The following is a 12,864-nucleotide window of genomic DNA, read 5'->3' on the forward strand; positions in this document are numbered from 1 at the left end:
GTGCCTCTTGGTAACCAGAACTGGTTGTTACACAAGATTTTGCACTAACTCATGGCTAATGGGCTCTACTTCTTTCCTGACCTCTGCTGCAACATACTGTGTTGGTGCCATGCCCAGTTGTTGCGATGGTTGTAACCTGGTGACAATATTTTTAGCACTCTGGAGACAGAATGTTTAGTCATTACAACTTTACTTACCACAATATGAGCATTCTGTGAAGATATGAAAGACTTAAAGTGAGAAGAGAGGTTATCTATAACAGGTACATCTTACAACTGTGATGAAAAATACACTGTTTAGAACTGGATCAACTAACTTGTTCTATATACAAAAGAAACAGGATAGCTTCATATGTGTATTATTTTTTGTAGGCTGATAGCCCTCTGATTGTGACAACCCTACTGACATTAAAAGGTGGCATTAAGGAATCTTATCGAATCTTCTTCATGGCAAAAGTTGCATCTGCATGTACTCCCACTAAGCAAGGAAAAGAAGTTAAATGGAAAGGAAGATGATGGAGGCTCAGGTTATTGGCAAACCATTAGATCCTAATTGGAAATGGAAGATTGTGAGATTGTTGCACGTATGTGACTGGGGTGGGGAGGCAGGAAGGAAGGTAATGTAATATTTCTGCTTTTCTCCACAAAACTGTGTATGAACTCTGGCTCCACTAGTTTTATTTTCAAGCTGATTCTGTGATACTAGCCTCATGATAGAAGGAGGAATTATCATGGGGAAGAGAGGCCGAGTAGATACATCTGTTATTAATTCCAGTGTCTTCCAAAGGCAGGCATTCCTTCAGGAGATGTATCTTTCTTTACTTCTAGAAGTGTGAGTTTCAAACAATATATTTTTTTTCCAACTTCAGATGCATTTTAATAGATGTGGAAAATACTTGGGTTTTTTCTGTTAAGATTGGAATAAACCTTTTCATTCAAGTCTCCTCTAAATCCTACTGGAAGTCATTTTTACAATATACTCTGAAGTCCTCCTGATGACATATCATCAATGAGGAAATAGTGACTGTGCTGGTGACTGAATCACACAATTTTGTTAGAGACTTGCCATTTACCATGGCTGTCCAGGAACTCCGTATTTCTACATTTGCTTTCCTCTGCATTCTGACTTGATTTTTTTTCTAGCTGTTGGGGGAGTTGCAGTTCCCCACAGGTCAGAGAGGAGTAGCCGTTTCAGGTAAGAGAAGAGTACAGAGCCAGCACAATACAGGGAAGGAAGGCAGCAGAAACTGAGAAGCATAGATGATCCATTAAATCTTATGTCACTCTCTTTCACAGATTGTAGTAAGTCTGTGGCAAAATTCCCTGACCACCATTCCAAAGGCTTGTTGCCATTTAGCACCATGTAGATGCTAAAATTGCTTGTACTGCACATATCAATAAACCTTTACTACTTATAATGCAGTAAGAAAAATTGGTGACTTAATATGTCATGCTTGTTCAGGTTGTTGGATGCAGTTTAAATTCACTTCCTTTAAACAAAGACTTTTTAGCATATGAAGCAGAATGAAAAAGGGTTTCAAAGGTATCTTTAGAATAACAGCAGTTCTGGTTTTGTGCAGTGACTCATGTGCCAGTCACTGGCAGGAGCTGAAAGGATAACTCAGAGCACAAATTTAAAGTTGGAGTGAGACATCACTGCAGATTTTAGAGCCAACTTTTCTTGGATGTGATTTGGAATTTGCAAGGAGGTGTTTTAAAACAGATTGTGCTACTAACCAAAAGACACACAGAGGCTGCTATGCCAGTGTTCATAAGCAACAGCTAGTTTTGGACTGTGAGGAAAAAGGAGATAACATGAAAAGAGAAAAAAGCTGAGAGAGTATTAGCATGAATTTCAGAGCCACATTTAAACATCTCCAAAAGTTAGATCTGGGGTTTTAGTGCAGCTCCTCCCCATGGAAAAATGGGGTAGAAAAGAGATTAGGGGATTAATTGAGGGAATTAAAAGTCACTATTCGAGGTTGTTGAACATCCACACTAGAGAAGCAGCAAGATTTAACTCTTTTGGGAAAAAAATATTACTCTCAGGCACTCTGAAATAAGAAAGTCACAATAAGTACTTTTTTTTTTTGTTTTGTTTTTGTTTTTGTTTTACAGACTATCAGCTTGCCTTCCTTGGGGAAAAAAGTGACTAGAGGGTGCAGTAGATGATGGAGGGCAGGGAGAAGAGTCCATGGTCCTAAGTTAAATCATTATGGATTGATGTGCTGTTATCATTTGATAAACGTCTGGCTCTCTCTATCTTTTGTAAAGGTCTAAGCATTCATTTTGTTCATTATCGCCTGAATTGATTAAAATAAGGAATAAAATACCTCTGCATAACCAAAATTTAAATGAGAAAAAAAATAACAAAAAAGCTAAATTAAAAATCATTGAACCAATTAGAAGCAGCATAGCAAAGATAAGTTTCAAATAAATGGAGTATCACTAGTATAATTCTGTATTAAACACTTAAATTCTTGATTAGAATGTGGCATTCAAATCCTTCCACAGCTGACTCCCTTAGCCTATGTAAGTATCCCTTAATTCCTCTTGGATGCAGCACTAACTGAGCAATGTAAGATTTCAAACTCTCATCCAAAGGCCAAATCAGACTCTTGGAATTGTTTCACAGCTTTCAGTGGGAATAAAGTATATTGTGTTTGTGAGTTAGCATTCAATGTTTTAAACTCAGTTAAGAAGTTTAGAAACTGACACTGTAAACAAAAATGTGTATAATCCTGGTTAAATAGCATAAAACGTTTCATGATAGGTCCAATAGCATGTGCAAGGGACTGGAAACTAGAGTTTGGGATTATAACCGTGGATTTATCACCAAACTTTCTCCATTAAATTGGGCATGTGCCTCAGTTTCAACAACTGTGAAATTATGATATATGTTGAGATATTTCTTTTGTCTTGTCTTATTATCTTAGTCCAGATTAAGACAGGATTCTAAATGAATTTAAAGTGGAATAATGATTCTTCTACTTTTTGTGTTGTATTTCATTATTCATGAGTAAGCAATGCTGTTATGATTACCAGGCTATCATGAACTGGGTTAGAAGTTCACTCTTTTGCTCAAGTGTTATGGCAGGTATGGGGTATTTCTGCCAGTTAGTTCATCAGTCAGCAGGTGGGTTCACTTGAAACAGCGTCACTGTAGGGAACAACTAAAAAGTTACTGGCTGGATCCAGAAACTCTTTATGTAAGTGTTAGCCAGGCTGGTAAATAATGAAAGTTTTGTCCTAATTAGTAGTTTTTGATGGAGTATCTCTATAGGACATAGCCTGCAATTTTTTAGTTGTGTTTTTTAAGGAAAAGATAGATTTCTTCTGGGGAAAAAGAAGTAGGATATGAAAGCTGTCTTGCACTTTCTTGTAAGGGTGACAAAGCATATATGAACAGGTAAGAAAAAAAATCAAATAGCAACAGTGTTTGTTTCTCTCTTATACACACTCTTGCAGTGGTTCTTTTCTCTTTGAAATACGAAAAATCAGCACTGACAGCACAATTTCACAGAATTGCAATATGCAGTTCTACAGCATTGTACTAGTATAGCTTTTGTCTCAATCTCCTGTGCAAATACATGCACAGGGTATTGCAAAATTGTTTAATACTCTTCGTGGTCACCTAAAAATATCTCTGATATTCTCTTGTTTTCTCTTGAAGTTAGAAATATCCTCTCTCTCCACTCCCAACAGGTATCACAGGAATCAGAGAGGCGAGACAAAGGAAAATATTAATTGACTTAAAAGGAATGCTATACTGTGTTTCATGTGGTTCCAAAAATGACAGGACCTTGTATTGAGACACTATGAAAAACTGAGCCTTTGCTAGTAAGCTGTTTATTGCTTCCCTGAAAAACTATAGGATGGTTGTTACTGCAGTATGAAGACAATGAAATTACAAGAAGAAGTGATGTGGATGGTGGAATTTAAAGGCAGAGATAGAATAGAATCCTAATGAAACACCTGGTTGTTATTGTTTGAATTTGTTCTGCTATTTAAGGCTCGTGATGCTATGCCTGATCTGTGTGCCATTTAAATTGGAAATGGTGGAAAGAGAAATTCATTCTCTCTTGAAGTGGCTCTTGGAAGATTCTTTAGCTGAAGTTTTTCCTGTTAGACACCCTGAGGGGCTATACAGGTCAAAGCAGAGGTGTCTTTGTAGGAAGAAGCCTGTATTGTCGTAGTAGTAAAATGAGACACACACCCAGGAAGTGGTAGGTTTCTGCAAAAGGGTCATACTCTTTAATGCTCAGATTCTGGGAAAGTCATTTACAACATTGCAAAAGGAGTTTAAAATGACCCTTGTGTGCCATGGTAAAGTTAATACTCACTGTGTCGTGATTCTAACTTGGTATAGAAAATGCTGGTTGACTCAAATCAACTTGTGAAACTTCCCAGTGCCATTAAATGGTGATCTCTAGAGAAACACTTAGCCAAAAGATCAGAAAATAAAAGCCTCTTTATGAACAATATACCAGAGGTATTCCTTTCTCTGAGTAGGTAACTCTGTGCCTGCTTAATTAAAAACAAAGCTCTGCTATGGCAGAGCTAGAAAAACAGATGAGATTACTATAACTGATTTCAGGCTATGAGAATATGGAGTTGTTCAGCTAGTCTTTCAGCTCTTAATGTTTAGAATGAAAACAAAAGATTATGAATGAGGTATAGGAAAGAATGGCTAGAGTCAAATGAGGATTCTCTCTCTTCCTGATTTTTGGCTGTGCTGTGTCAGCCACTGGTCAAAGATAATACAGGTTGTTTTTAACCTCATCTTCCATCGCTCCTGTAAGCTCTCTTAAGCAAAACTATCTATTTTTGCTGTGTACTTCTTAGTACAAAGGACCCTGATTATAGTTCCTAGCCACTGCTTGTTGAATGTTTTAGTTATGTTCTGGAAACACAGTCCCAAAATATGCGTAACATCTGTTATTTATTTCTGGGAATGTTTTCAAAATGAGCCTACAGGATTCTTCTACAGTAATGGTCTTTAAAAACATTATGATCAATGAGTTCATATCAGCTTAGCTTGGCTTATGAGCCTCTGGATTCTCTCAGAGAAGACCTGCAAATCTCCAATTCACTGCCAATATCAAAACAAGCAGTCTATGATGTGGCCTAGATGTCAATGACTCTAAAGAACTAAAAAGGAGGCACTGGGAAGCTAAACACAGATTTGCTCCCAAGCATAACTGAAGAGGTAGGTGTCACAACTGAGCAAACTGATACTGAGCAGGACTTTGATGGAAGCCTGTGTACTTTGTTCCTGAAAGGTACGCAGCACCCATGCAAACTGGAGATGCTTCATTCATTTCAAAGGAGCCCTGGCAATTTAAACATATATCTAGTATATTCCTGATCTGAACAGAACTGCACAGTAGTCTGTTTGTCTGACTTAAATGGGAAAGAAGACCTTGAGAAAAGCTTTATATTTTCAGTATTTTTTTAAAACACACATTTTTCACAATGTCTGGGCCTTGCCAAAATGAATTGTTTGCGCTTCAACTACCTATTTGATCCTGGGTAGTAACAGAAGTTTTCACAAGGAGCTTCTCAGAATACTTTCTAAAACAGTCCATATCATGAACAAAGGAGGAATTTATGCCCTTCAGACTAAAGGGCTTGATATGCCAGGATTTCACCCTGTATATGATCGGTACCTGAGCTGCACAGGAAAAAACTCTAATGCATTTAGTGAGAAATATTCCAGATATAGATTTAATTTAGGTTTAAAAAACTGTCCTTACGCTGGACTTGAATGCCTTTACACTTCTCTCTCTCTTTTGGTTAGTACAAACATGAATCAGAACCTCTGACACATTGTTATTGTCTCAGCTGCCAAAGACCTGCACATACTTTCAATCTACTAAGAGATAAGGAGAACTTGACAAATGCTCGTTAATCTCCTTTGTCCCTCTTCTTCCATTAAACCACTGTAATGGAGGGAATTAGAGGAGAACACTCAGATTTCTAACAGAAAACAATGAAAAATCTAAACTGGTATTAGAACTAGAAATCATTCCAGCTTGCTTGTTCCAAGTTTTTGAACCTTACCTTCAGGGCTGGAGCAAGCTCTAACTGACTAAATACAAACCACAGTATGGTGCTTGTTAGTCTATTAATTTTAATACCTTAAGCCTCTATGGAGGTGAGACCTAATCAAGGCCAAAGAGTCTTTTTATGATAAAAAAGATGGAGGAATAATAAGAAAAAAAGAAAAATAATGTTGTGAAATGATGTACATCCTTCTATTTAATGATGTTTGACTATCTAAGGCCTACTCTAAACCCACTGAACCCGAGAGACTTGTAATAGCTTCAGTGAGCTCTGGATGAGGCCATTGAGTTGTAAGAAGTTGGCAAGTCAAACACACAGTATTACGCTAGTAATGAGAAACAGAAAGTTAAGCTGACAATAAAGAGCAACTGCCATTGACAAGTCTAGCTCATTGTCTGTACTAAATCACTTAAAGGTAAACAAAGGATGTAACCAAGTTTTAACTGCACTCCTAAGACTTGATTTTGCAAACACATATGAGTAATTTCACTGACTTGAAATGAGCATAAGGTTCTGGATTCCACTGGTCAGAGCTTCCATACTTAATCCTAAAATGTGTATTCAGTCTCTCCAGGGTGAGTGTTGAACCATGAGACTAAGAATAGGCTGTTATTTCTGGAGCACTAAAAATAAGGAAAACTATGCTTGCAATACACCAACTGATTTAAGAAATCCAACATTCTGTAAGGCACTTACAGAATAACAAACTTTCAGATTTCCATTTCATGAAAGAAAATACTGATGTCTAATCTCAGGCCTGGAAGCTAATACTACATTTGACTTTCTGGGGGTATAATGGCTGATCCTTCCACGATTGTTTATTTCCTGCCTCAGTGGATTATCTTCATTGTTTTGGCCTGTGTAGTTCCATGTGCCCAGCTCTTGTGTGAAGCAACGCTCAAGCAAATGAGAGAGGCAAGATGTAAAGGGAAAAAAAAATTGTCTGATGTGGGAAAACAGATCCATTGTAAAACATAACACTGGCATGCAGAGTATGCTTCTTCATCTGGAACATAAGTAAAATTTAAAAGCAAAAGCACAATTATTCTTTTTTTGCAAAATGTAGCCCTCGGGTGTCATTTAACTGAGAATTATCACATTTCACCAAGGGACAGAAAACAGTTGGATCCTTTTCAGAATGAAAGAACCAATCCTCTGATATATTTGCTGCTTGATTTAGCATTTAAATGAAGCTCACCAATCTGTAGAAGAGTAAGGTAACTAGGTTTCCCTTACAAGAATCTCACAGAGCTTGCTCTCTTTGATTAAGCTGACTGAAGTGGAAAAGTCAGGGCCTAAACCCTTGTACTCTACACTTGTATGCTCTTTCATCACTGGGACTCTTTACTTGCCTAAATCCCCATGGAACTGAACTAAAAGCAGTGAGTTTGTATGTAGTTCCTTGAGAATATCAGGTAAAGACAACTGAGAGCTATTGTATTCTGTGTGCATGGTTCAATGTTGAGTTTACCACTACCAGAAGGTCAAAACAGCAGCTCTAGTCTTCATGCATGTTATCTCTTAAAAACAAACAAAAAATTCCTGTTCAATAAAAAAACTAACCTTCCAAAGCAGGTTAGCAACAATCATAGCACATTCTGTACTGAAATTGCCAGGAGATGCTAAATATGAAATCTTATGTTTCTGTTTCAGTGTTGTAAGTCTCTAATAGGAATGGAGCCCATATTGTGAGGATAATACAGAAAATGTCCTCTCCAAGATGTACCTAAATTTCCCAGGAGATGAAGTTTTCTCCTTCCATAACTGAATTTCTGAACACTTTGCTTTCAGGTTAAGTTTTGCAACTGTGATAACTTTTGGATCACCAGATCCAAACTCTCTTGTGCTTTCAGAAAAGTCTGGATATAAATGCAAACATGTACTACTTGGTTCAAGTCTAGTTCCAGTTTAAAACAGATTCATATCTATGTATGATCTTTTTAATCCTTAACAGTTTCATCTAGCTTCTTCTCTTCCGCAACAGAAAGGAAGTGACAGTAAGTACTAGTGTCATAGACATCTCATTAATAAATGTTCTGCTTACCCAGTGAATTTAGAGATTGCTTCACACTTATGAATGCAGTTTTTGCTAAATGAGCAATGGTCCTATGACCCTGGGCAGTCCTGCAGGAATATACTTTAGTCAGTGACACATGCCATCACAAAGCCCTAAAGCACATTTCTTGAGCCTTATGGAATAACCCTACTAAGTGTTTTCATTTGGAGAATGATCTATTGAATCAGCTCCTTCCAAGCTATTCTGTCTATGGCTGTCCTCATCATTCTGGAGCTTCTTCATGACACTCATAGAATAAACTGGCGACCCAAGTCCAAATGTGTTCTCTTCCTGTTGCATTAAAATAGCAGAAAGAATCCTTGTATTATGTCCCATTCTAATTACTGGAGAGCTGCGTGCATATGCACATGGGTGTACACCCCCCCCCCCCCCCGTACCCCTCTCTTTGAGAAAGTCAAGGACCCTAAGAGATGTCAAAGTGCTGTTTGTCTGATCAATCTTCCCTTTACTCCCTGGGTAAAATCTTTTCTAATCCACTAATTAGTTCTCCTGCTTTTCAGCTCTAATTGTCATTTCTTTTTTGTTACTTACCCAGCCATATTTTATGATTGCCCCAATTCTAATCATCTCTCATGTTGACTAATACTATCTTTTTTTACTATGTAACTGAACCTTGCTCTATTAAGAGTGCTTTAAAGGTGTCTGACCTTTAAGTCACCTTCTATGTTGAAGCAGAAATAATCCTTGCTCATTCATATGGTGGATATGGTTGACTTCTGGTGTGTGTTTTGTTCTCCTCTTCTGATGCTAAGACTTCTGTAACTCACAGTAAGTTCTAACTAGTAAAGGGACTTGGGGAGATTTTTAACTCTATGGGCTACACACAATCCTATTAAAATAGCTAGACTTTACCCTGAAGAGAACTGCAGGAAAGCTGTCATTTACAGATGTGCAAAATCACTGTTAATGATCACTCTAATCACAGTAACAAAACATCTCTCTATGTGAAATTTCCACCAAATGTTATCTATGCCAAGGGTTTAGGTTAACAATTTTTAAGACAACAATGACATACAAGTATTTTAATCAAATTTCGAAATTTGAAATGTTGAACACGTTTAAATTACTTTTAGAGAAAGCCCATTTTCAGGGAGCAGCCAATACCTTTTCAGCATGTTCTGAAATGCAGTTGTTCCATGTGTCTTAAATGGGCTAATTTTAAAAAAGGAAATGATCTGCTTTTGTAGACCTTTGTTTCTTGATTCTTTTTTTTCATACCTAATTTCTCCTTCCTTTTCCATGACTCCTGCAAAATCTCTCTGATACTACATAGGCACAAGGTGTGCGTTCAGTTACTGGCATACCTGGTAATTACCTTCTCTTAAGGAAAGTAAAGGGTAGCAGTCCAAAACTGCTTTGGGGGAACCTCTGAAAGGTGAATTTCCTGCATTCTGGCTCCCTTTGTATCACCTTCCTAACTTCGAGGCTTCCTGTGTGATTGCTGGAGCTGGAGGGCCTCTGCTTATGCACGGAGTGGAGGACATAGGATAGACTGCCCTCAGGCTCTACTTAAAATCAAGTGCGCGCCGCAATGAGCTGCCGTGGCACCGAGGAAACCTTAGAGCTAGTAAGAGGGGGCCAAAGAGTGTCTTTTCGCAGAGCTCCGCTTGCCACACGAGGGACACCGTGCGCGAGCGGGGAGCCTGCGCGGCGCTAGGTCTCGGGCGCAGCGGGGAAGTGGGGCGGCCGTGTCCACGGAAGGCTGACGCGGCCGGGGTGCTGCCGAGCCCCCCCCTCCAAGAGCGGTGCCAGCGCCGACACCGCTTCGCGGGGGCAGCTGTGCCCCACCTCCCGCCAGTTGTGCGAGGACTTGTCCCGACACCCTCCTCGCCTGCCGAACACAAACCCTGCGGCGGGGCTGGGGCCGGACCGCCCCTTCAAGGCGGGCACTGGGGCAGGCGGGATAAATACCGTCCGCGGAGGTGGGGGAAGCTCCGTCGTTCCCCGTACGGTCCGCCGAGCGCCTGTCGGCGAGGAGGGGGTTGATAGTGCGCTGGGGTTTGCTTTTGCGGGTGGCGGGACGAACCGCTGGATCCCAGCGGGGGCATGGCCGGTGCGCGGCGACGCGGGGCGCTCTGGGCGCTGCTGGCGGCGCTGCAGGTGCGCGGGCGCGGAGGGGCGGCGGGTCCTGCCTTGCGGCCGCCTTCTCCCCGGCGGGAGCGCGCACTGTACGCGCCTCTCCCTCCGACTCCGCCGCTGGGCGACGGCATCGTTCTGCTAAGTCAGGGCACACTGAGTGATAATTTAATTATTTTTAATTTTATTATTCTTTATTTGGATTTTTTTTAATCCGTCTGTCTTCTCCAGAGGTAGTTCCAGGCGCAGAGTGCAGATTTTGATTCTCATGAAGATATGGGTGCTCCCTCTTTAGAGGTTCGGGCGTTTTGTTACAGGGGACGGAAGATCGTTTGTCGTTGAAGAAACTGCATTTGGGTTCTCCTTGTTTCCAGCGTGGCGATCTGTAACTTGCTGCAGCACCGTCGGCCGCTGTGGCCGCCACGCGTAGCAGTCATTGAAAACTCACACACTGGATTCGGCTAAGCAGATGCGTCAGACAAACTAAGTGTTTTACTTTCAGCCGTCTGCTTATCCGATTCTTTTTTTTTCCTTTACTAGGCATCGCTCTGTTCTTCTGAGAATAATTGCGAGAACTATGATCAGTGAGTAATCACAATTTTTCAAATGTCTGCTTCTGCATTTGTTCCCATCGTGATCGAATGACATTAGCAGATCAGAATGTAGACTTACTTGTAGCCATTTGTTTGCTGCTACTATTTTTTTTTCTCCAAGATCTTTACCAGCTCACAAATTTGACTTGGCTGGCCTTGCTCGCTAAACTGAGGTGAATGATTTTGTCTTTCAAAATGATTCTGAAACAACATCTTTTGAAAAGTCATTTTGTAAATTGTCTCCTTTGGCCAAAAGGTTTGCTCTGTTACATCAAATCCATTGCATGCAATTCACTAATTATAATGCTGTTGTAGCAGCTACTCTTCTGTATGTATTAGAAGCTGTTCTCTTTTTTGGTACTATAAGTAGATCTGAACAAGACAATTCTAGTTGTACTGGAGCCATGGAAAAAGTAATTTAAAAGTAACTGAGAGAGGTGGGAAGTTGTCTTAGGCTGGCATTTTCAGGCAGACTTAGGGCACTAGGGATTGCCACTCTGTTAACTTCAAACAGTTATTTCATAGGTCTTTTGAAAATCCAGCATGGGTAGTTCTCTCTCATAAAGGACAGTAAAGTGTGACTTTGTAAAAACATTTGTTCACTCAGAACTGAGTTTTTACAGGAGAATTTGCGTGTTCTCAGCTGTAATAATGTTACAGCTATGAGAAATAGTCCTTTGAAACTAAATCTAGAGGGGCTTTGCTCCATTTTCCTATTGACTGCTTTCCTTTTTTCACCTCATAAATGACATGAAATTTATTTCCTGTCATAAATTAACAGCATAGATATTTAAATCAGTGAGTTATCTACCTTCCTTCACAGATGCCCTCAGAACATGTCTAATTGGACAAGCCTGTGGTACGTCTGGTAAGTTTACTGACACAGATTAATTTGAAAGATGTTATGAACAGTAATGGTGGTAAGGTAATGGAAACACTCTTCCCCCATACGGGATGTGGGAAAGGGTCTCTCATCAGTTTTGTGAAAGTTGACAGTGGAATATGTTAAATTAGACCGCAGGGGAGATAAATTGTCATGCAGAATAGAGCATTCATCTAGGGATATGTCATCTTTCCATTCTGCGTACATTAGAGTTTAACTGTAGGGCCTATTTGTTCCTTCTAAATAGACACAATAGCAGCTGCACAGAATGGGCTTGTTAGGGCTTGGCATTGCATTGCCTAATGCACAGTTCTCAGTGCCCTCTCCCTGTTGAGGGACAGGAGATTGTTAGTTTATAGCGTTGACTACTCAAGCTGATTACAAACCTGTTTATGGGTTGGCTTAATGATGAAAACAGGAAAACAGTGATAAGTAAAAGGGTAAACTCTGTGACAGATTAGTCTCTTTCCCAGAACATTCATTGCATGTATCTTAACATTGTTTTATAGCTTATATTCTGTCAAATAATATATTAACTTTGATAGCATGTAGATCAAGTTGGTTAGTCATTCAGTCTGTGGGCTAATTTAGGTTGATACTTGTTTTTCCAGGACACGCTGATGCACAGAACTGTTTAAAAATACATACAATTACATACAGTATTTTAAGAAGGCTTCTGCAGTTTGGCTCACTTGAAACTGTTGAAACTAATGAGCTAGCATTTGCTACTGAGACTTATGCCTTTACCTAGGTTATCCCTGCCTCCATCAGAGGGGAACAGCATATGCTGGCATGATTATTTCACTGAATGCACTAGCCCACAGCTCCTGGAGCACCAGGAAATGCTGACTGGCTAGTGATGAGGTAATACTCCTTACAATGGAGGAATGTTTCATGGCACAGTTTCAGCAGGGCAGAACGTTCTTAGTTCTTATCACGGGTGGTTTTAAATTGCCTGAAAGGGTTTTTCTAAACAGTAGTTTGCAGGAAAATGCAACTGAAATGAGCTGCATAAAGGAAATAGCTGCAACATGGGATTCCTGCAAGAACCCCGAGCTTACGCTATGGAATTTGTGGAAGTTTGAGGCCCTCAAATCCAAACTTTAAGCTGAGTATAGTCTTTGTGTGTGTCTGACCCTACCACTAACAGAAGTGTTCTCTTGTTAAAAC

At 39.9% G+C, this 12,864-nt stretch overlaps 1 protein-coding gene across 4 annotated transcripts in view; it reads left to right on the plus strand.

Moving 5' to 3' along the window:
- CFAP74 (cilia and flagella associated protein 74) overlaps positions 1–12,864 on the plus strand; it is a 125,672-nt gene that overhangs the window by 50,221 nt on the left and 62,587 nt on the right. For 2 of the 4 annotated variants that reach the window (XM_064525427.1, XM_064525429.1), the window contains exons 38-39: positions 372–526; positions 2,118–2,354. In XM_064525427.1, coding sequence (XP_064381497.1) covers positions 372–515 — 144 coding nt within the window. In that variant the 3' untranslated portion in view covers positions 516–526; positions 2,118–2,354. Of the gene's footprint in view, positions 1–371; positions 527–2,117; positions 2,355–3,704; positions 7,416–10,758; positions 10,803–11,634; positions 11,680–12,864 lie in introns of those variants that run through there. The other 2 variants (XM_064525428.1, XM_064525426.1) reach the window with 2 other exon arrangements.

This window comes from Dromaius novaehollandiae, chromosome 24 (assembly GCF_036370855.1).
Source record: "Dromaius novaehollandiae isolate bDroNov1 chromosome 24, bDroNov1.hap1, whole genome shotgun sequence".
NCBI lineage: Eukaryota > Metazoa > Chordata > Aves > Casuariiformes > Dromaiidae > Dromaius > Dromaius novaehollandiae.